The sequence below is a fragment of the Tarenaya hassleriana genome, unplaced genomic scaffold (assembly GCF_000463585.1).
Source record: "Tarenaya hassleriana unplaced genomic scaffold, ASM46358v1 Cleome67, whole genome shotgun sequence".
Classification (NCBI taxonomy): domain Eukaryota; kingdom Viridiplantae; phylum Streptophyta; class Magnoliopsida; order Brassicales; family Cleomaceae; genus Tarenaya; species Tarenaya hassleriana.
Window position 1 is genome coordinate 21,378 of NW_010969242.1, and position 7,360 is coordinate 28,737.

General features: G+C 36.8%; 1 protein-coding gene across 1 annotated transcript in view; it reads right to left on the bottom strand.

The window, feature by feature from the left end:
- Window positions 1-3,542: 3,542 nt before the first annotated feature.
- Window positions 3,543-7,360, bottom strand: part of LOC104800330 (CLP protease regulatory subunit CLPX2, mitochondrial-like) — a 6,612-nt gene continuing 2,794 nt past the window's right edge. Inside the window, exons 3-6 of the mRNA XM_010523127.2 lie at window positions 4,866-4,928; window positions 4,665-4,787; window positions 4,074-4,235; window positions 3,543-3,785 (exon numbers count right to left, since the gene is read on the bottom strand). Coding sequence (XP_010521429.1) covers window positions 3,741-3,785; window positions 4,074-4,235; window positions 4,665-4,787; window positions 4,866-4,928 — 393 coding nt within the window. The 3' untranslated portion in view covers window positions 3,543-3,740. The remainder of the gene's footprint in view (window positions 3,786-4,073; window positions 4,236-4,664; window positions 4,788-4,865; window positions 4,929-7,360) is intronic.

The window sequence follows — 7,360 nt, forward strand, 5'->3', positions numbered from 1 at the left end:
CATTTTGGCATCAAATGCCCATACCATATAATTTTTTTTGCCATAAGCATCGAGGGCAATTTCGAGATTGATCAAATTCGACATATGTATCATATGTAACAACAGTAGATATAATCATGAATATATTATCAGGCGGTAATACCGTCCATATTGCATAAAGTAAATAGTTAAGGTGACACAGCCATCCATCACAGAAATAATAACATAAATAATGACAGAAATAATATTCATATTTAGGTGGCATAGCCAACCATTACGATAATAATAGCAATATTTGTAAATATTTATAAGAATATTTACAGGTGGCATAGCCAACCATTATGATAATAGTAGCAATATTTATAAATATTCATAATAATATTTACAGGTGGCATAACCAACCATTATGATAATAGAAGTAATACTTATAGATATTCATAATAATATTTACAGGTGGTATAGCCAACCATTATGATAATAGAAGTAATACTTATAAACATTCATATCATTGACTGGTGGCTGAACCCGCGAAATCTATATGAATGTAATATAAATATATGCAATTAGTTATATATTAGTGACCGGTGGCTGAGCCTCCCAAGGTCTATATATAATGAAATTGAAGATGAATAGAGATGGAGAATCGTACATTACCTTTTGTATGATATTTTCTTTTTTACCTCTATATCGGCAGAGTCTCGTGCTGATAACGTGTTGAAAACTAAAAACGAAAAACAAGAGAGAGAATGCTCTAGAGAGAGAAAGAGTATAATAGAGAGAAGAGAGAGAATATTCTTCGTATTTTGTATGTTCCAAATGAACTACATCACTGACCTATTTATAGAGAAATATAAGGAACTTCTTCATAGCGAAGAAAAGTCAGCTTCTTCATAGTGAAGAAGAGTCAGTTTCTTCATAGTGAAAAAGGATCAGCTTCTTCATAGTGAAGAAGAGCATAATATGGATACCACTGGATAATATGGATTCCACTAGATGTCTACTTGTATATTTACAACATATATTTGGTTTTCTCTCTTTTTTGTTTGTTTGTAATTTATTTAGTTTTTATAAACATAATTCAAATACAGATAATAAATATACTTAATAATTGGTATTGAAATGTAGTTTTGATCACAATAATATTGATCAATTAGATGTATTCTCTGAATTTTTTGAATATTTTAAAGGATAATTTGTTCCCCGTAAGTAGATTCTAATTCTAAAGCAGTTCCCTTGTTGCTCAAGCCACAATATTGTTGCTCCATCATTTCCATTAATGCCACATGAAAAGAAATGAAAAAAGATAACAAAAAATACAAAATCCGATTTTGAAAAGTCAAATATGGTGGCAATGGAGATGGGACAGGACGGTACTAGGGGGTAAAATATTCGAAAAAATTGAACCGATTTATTATTCGATTCGTATCCGAATTAAAAATTCAGATATCTGAAGTTTATGGATCATATACGAATATTTTTTTGGAGATATTAATCGGATACGGATAGGATACGGATATCAAAATTAAATTATCTTATATATTCGATCTGATCCGTACTTCATAACAATATTATTAAATATAAAAATAATTCTGTATAGAGGTTTAAAATGCTTAATATTTACACGTTTTTTAGAGTGATTTAAAAAATGTTTTATATATATTGAGGTTTATAATGCTTAATCTTTTAAATATTAAGATTTATTATGTTTAATGTTTTGAATTTTGAATTTTGAATATATTTGTATGTGATAGATTATGATTGTATTTGTATTTGAGTTGATTTGGAATTGATTTGGAATGTTTAAATTATGAATCTTGAATTGTGAATATCGTTTATATTAAATAGATTATATATTTTATTTGCGTTTAAGTTTGTTATTTAATTTTAATTTAAAATTTTAAAATGTTTTAGATGACGGATAGCCGCAAATATATGTGATTTTTATAGATATCCGAAAATTATGGATCGAATACGAATAATAAAATCAAATATTTGTTCGGAACAGATACAGATATCGATATCTCAAAAATATCGGATATTCGATCTGTAGACGTTATCGTTAATCGGCAACTTTTTTCCTTGAAACTTAAATTCACCTGGGTTTCATTTGTTCCGTTATTTTCTATGTTCATATGCAAATCATGATAGTTTTTATTTTATTTTTTTATTTTTGGATTCTATCTTTTAGTTTTTAAGTTTTTTATTTTTATAATATTTTTAAATCTAAAAATTTGATTTTTAAATTTTTTTTACTAAAGTAGTTTTCTTAAGTTTTAGAAACATTAAATTTACAAAATTTTAGTTGTCAACTTATTTAGATTCTAAAAACTCATTACATTCAACCTCTAAAACTATGGCGGTTCTATTTGTTCCGTTATTTTTTATATCCATCTGTCTATATTAAGAGTGCGGTGGAGTTGAGAAAAATCCAATAAACACAGAAGAAAGAAAAAATATCTAAATAAATTAAAAAGTTATTTTCTGCTATTTTAAGAGACTTTTTTCCGTATTTACAAATATTTATTTTGTCCAATTAAAAAAAAAGAATTATCATTATTTTTTCTTTATAATTGAGAGAAATGCCATAATTTCTCCAAGTCTATATATATCTCAAAGTATTTATTTTCTCGAATTAAAAGAGATAAGTATCATTGTTTTCTCTTTGTATTTGAGAGGTGTCCTAATTTCTCGTAAATCTATACATAGCATTCTACTGTTTGTCGTAGCATTTTGTCAAGCCACATAGACATCTCGTATTCCATTATTTATTTTCTCATCTTAATTTATTTGTTTAATAATAATTTATCTATGACTGATCGTGACCGTGGAGATCACTGAAATTGGTAACATTGAGTTGAAGAACATGATGATGAAGATTTGAATGATTGGAGAAAATGAAAAAGTTGAAAGCAATGGAAGAAAAAGTTGAAGAAATTATTGGTCGAAACGGTTAGAAGTTGAAGGATGAGTTATTTGTCGGCTTTTGTAACTTACAAACTCGATACGACTGATGGCTTACGAAGTGTTGTTGCAGTTTCTCAAGAAGATTTGGCCCAGATGGAGTTTGAATCCGGGTGGATTGGAAACACTTTGTGCTTCCCAACCACCAGGCCGCCCAATTGTGAGTTGTGTGTGTAATGTTGTATGTATTGAAGTTCATGTTCATGAGTGTCTCGTCGGTCCAAGTTACGTGAAAACCCGTCCTTCACTTTCTATTAAACATCGCAGGTATTCATCAGCGATGCCGGCTTACTATACTATTTGCATGACGTCATTCGGCGTCGCTACCTTGGCTCCGTACAGCGATCTGATAAAACCCGGGATCGAATCCTGTCGGAAAACTAGATTGCTGCTATTTCGATACTTCCGAACAAATTATATCAAATACAGACGAAGTTTGAAAATGTCTTGTAGTAACCTTTTACAGATCCTCTATTTATAACGGAGATATACATAACACAGAATGTGAATGAAACCCCAAAAGAAGACTTGTACAAATACATGCATGATGCCGAAAACAAAGCATATTATTGACTATCATGAGAGGCATAGAGTTATATAATATTCGCTTATCATGGAAAAAGCTTGAATCTTTACCATCACAAAAGGCTTATTCCTCCATTCTTCAAGGACGCTATGAGAATATCAGAGTAATCTCGTAGAACTCGAACTCAGGATTTTCCAGGAGAACGCTTCGCCGGTTTAACTGCCTGAATACGATGCGATAACCTCGGACATTGGCAAATCTAATGTCGGTTCAGTTACAAAATGTGAGCTCTTTTTGCTCCATCTTCCCTTCTACTGTCCTGCAAACATCAAGCTCTTCTGAGATGGTATTTTAGACCTTAGAGTTAGAAAGAGTAATTACTTCATAACAATCATTAAGATAGAGTTTTACTGCCAAACCAATCCTTTGACGTTTTTGTTAAATTAGAAAGTGTTAACTAATGAGTTAAAAAACATAATATGCCATTTGTTTATTACCCTAAACCAGTTTCCATACCCACAAGTTAGCCATAAAGTGAACTTGAACTAATCCAAACAGAAGACTGTCCCCCATGTCATAGGCTAGAGTGAACATCTCTTTAGCATACCTCGAAGTCTTTCGACTCTGTTTCTTGGAAGAAATGTTCTGGCTCAACATTTCCCTTGATAATTTTTGCACCACACCCTGGTGTTTCAACCGAACCAACTGCCTCTTCATCTACCAGAACTGCTCTTATACCATGAGACCCTTCTGTGATGCTGTCCGGTATCTGTTTAGGACACACAAGAAAGAAAAAAATATACGAACGCAATTATAGGGTATTAATAAAAAGAGAAGTCCAATATGTTTGCCTACACAGTACGCAAACACCTTTTGTCCCTCGGAGAATCACAAATTAGGGCTATCCAAAGGAATGGTGAAGTTAATGTAAGGTTTCTTGCTCTTTCTTGTCCAAAGAAAAGGGAAAAGGCAACCAAGAATATTGAGGAACCAGAGGCAGAAATTTTCTACTACACGAATGTGTGCTCATGCAGTTAGAGTCCCACATCGGAAATATGTGGGGACAATTGGGGGAGGGTGGCCGTGGTCTTATATACACTCGGTTTTCCCCACATATTTCCGATGTGGGACTATATAACACATGCATTTCAATAAATAAGGAAAAAGTGCTTGAAGTAAAACACTTAATTTCCGATACCTCGAACATTGCTTCCGTGAGAATACTTTCTAATAGAGATCGTAAGCCACGCGCACCGGTGTTCTTGGACATCGCTTTCTTTGCAATCATCCTGGTTGCTCCTTCAGTAAAGAGCAATTGAACCTAACATTTCATCCAGAAAGATAGGTTAAAGATAGGACAGCCGCATGGGAAGAGTCCCACAACAGAAAAACAACTTACACTGTTCATGCTAAACAGCTTCTTGTACTGTTTGCCCAGCGCATTTTTGGGTTCCATGAGAACCTATCTGAGGAGGGAGAATTTTCAGGTTAAAGTTTTACAGATGAATGAGAAAGTTGGCTGAAATTTCTGTTTGCAATCAAAATAAAATTATTTATAGTGCTAAGGCAAGAAGGGGCCCATAGGGGCCTAAATCCACTAAGAATCCCATGATTTTGTCTTGGAACACGCGCGGCCTAAACAGCCGCAACAAACGCGCGTTCACCCGCAAGTGGCTTTCAGATAATAATGTCCTCATAGGAGGTCTCCTTGAAACACACATCAGACAAGAAAACGCTCTCAGAATATGTTCAGCCATCCCCCAAGATTGGAAATATGCATGTAATTACTCGAGTGACTCCTCCGGTAGGATATGGCTGGTGTGGAACCCCGCATTGCAGGTCACTATATATCACTCATCCTCTCAGTCAGTTACTTGCAGTATCTTCAGCCAGGAGTATGATCTCCATCTAGCTGCAACCTTCATCTATGCTAAGAATCAAGCTCAGGATCGCTCAGAACTCTGGAACTGGATCTCAACAACAGCTTCTTACCAGCCGTTAACCTCTCTTCCTTGGTTAGTATTGGGAGATTTCAATCAGGCCCTCCAGCCCTCGGAAAGATCCGATTACCCAGTCAATAGCAGTACTCCGCACGGAATGCTGGAATTAGAGAGATGCATCTCAATTTCAGAGTTATTTGATATAAACAGCAGAGGACCTTGTTTTACTTGGTGTAATAACCAAGGTCTTCACCCTCTATCTGTTAAGCTTGATAGAGCAATGGGCAATGTTAACTGGCTTCAGACTTTCCCTGACGCCTACGCAAACTTTGAAGCCATTGGACCGTCAGATCATACAGCCTGTACCATCAGATTTCCGCAGCCAACTCAACGACCAAGGAAGCCATTCAAATTCTACCATCATATCATCTCCTCCCCCGATTTCTCCCAAATCGTATCCACCAACTGGAGCGGACAAACCATAGCAGGAACAAGGCAATTCCAGCTCTGCCAAAGTTTAAAGAGGCTAAAACCAGCACTCAGAAATCTGAACTCCCGACAGTACAGCGACATCTCTCGCAGAACCCAGGAAGTGCTCAACCAACTCGTGGAGGTGCAGGACATAACTATGTCTAACCCTTCCCCACAAGACATTGAAGATGAAAATAGACTCCGACAAAAATGGCAAGTACTATCATCTGCTGAAGAACGCTTCTTTCGCGTATCCAGTGGCTTAAGGAAGGGGATAATAATACAAGCTTCTTCCACAATGTCACCAAGTCTAGGATAAGCAACAACCACATTCACTCAGTCACCACACCTGACGGAAGGAAGCTGGAATCCTTGGACAGTATAAAAGCCCATGCTGTTGAATTTTTTCAGGATATGATTGGCAAAAGAGAAAACTCAATCTCACCTCCTGAGACTGAGTGGTTAATAGACCTGATTGGATTCCAATGCCCTCCAGACCGAACCCCGGATCTAGTAATGATTCCAACTGCTGAAGAGATAAAGAATACCTTGCTTAACATGCCTAACAACAAAGCCCCAGGACCCGATGGTTACGGGAAAGAATTCTACATAGCCGCATGGGAGACAGTAGGCGATAACTTAATAGAAGCCATCAGAGAATTCTTCCACACCGGTAAGCTCCTCGTCCAGGCTAACGCCACTGCAGTGGCCTTGATACGGAAGAAGCCGGATGCTGAATCCCTCTCAGACTACCGACCTATCAGTTGTTGTAACATCCCCTACAAGATTATCACAACTATCATAGCTAGGCGACTCAAACCGATCCTGCAATCCTTCATCTCCCACAACCAGGGTGCTTTCCTCCAAGGACGCCTAATGCTAGAAAACGTCCTCCTTGCTACTGAGCTTGTTCGAGACTACAACAAGGCCGTTACTAAGAAAAGTGCTATGCTCAAAATTGACTTCCGCAAAGCTTTCGACACAATTGACTGGGAATTCATCCTCCGAGTGCTCCAGGCTATTAACTTGCCACGCACATTTGTTAGTTGGATACAAGCTTGTATTACCACCACAAAGTTCTCTATTGCCATCAACGGGGAACTTGCCGGGTACTTCAACGGAGTGCGCGGGCTAAGACAGGGCGATCCTCTTTCCCGATATTTATTTATCCTTTCTATGGAAGTTTTATCTCGGATGCTTGATCGAGCCGCGCTTAACCGAGAATTCAAACTTCACCCAAAATGTAATAACCCTCTTGTAACACATCTTTCATTCGCTGATGACGTTATGATTTTTGCAGAGGCGGAAAGCAGATCGATGTTGGCCATTGCTCAAGTCTTGACAGATTTTGCGAACATCTCAGGCTTGCGGATCAAAAAAGCCAAATCTGAATTATTCCTTAGCGGCACAACGGATGTAGAGAGCCATGATCTTAGGGTTGTGCTAGGAATGCCCATAGGTACACCGCCTGTACGCTATCTCG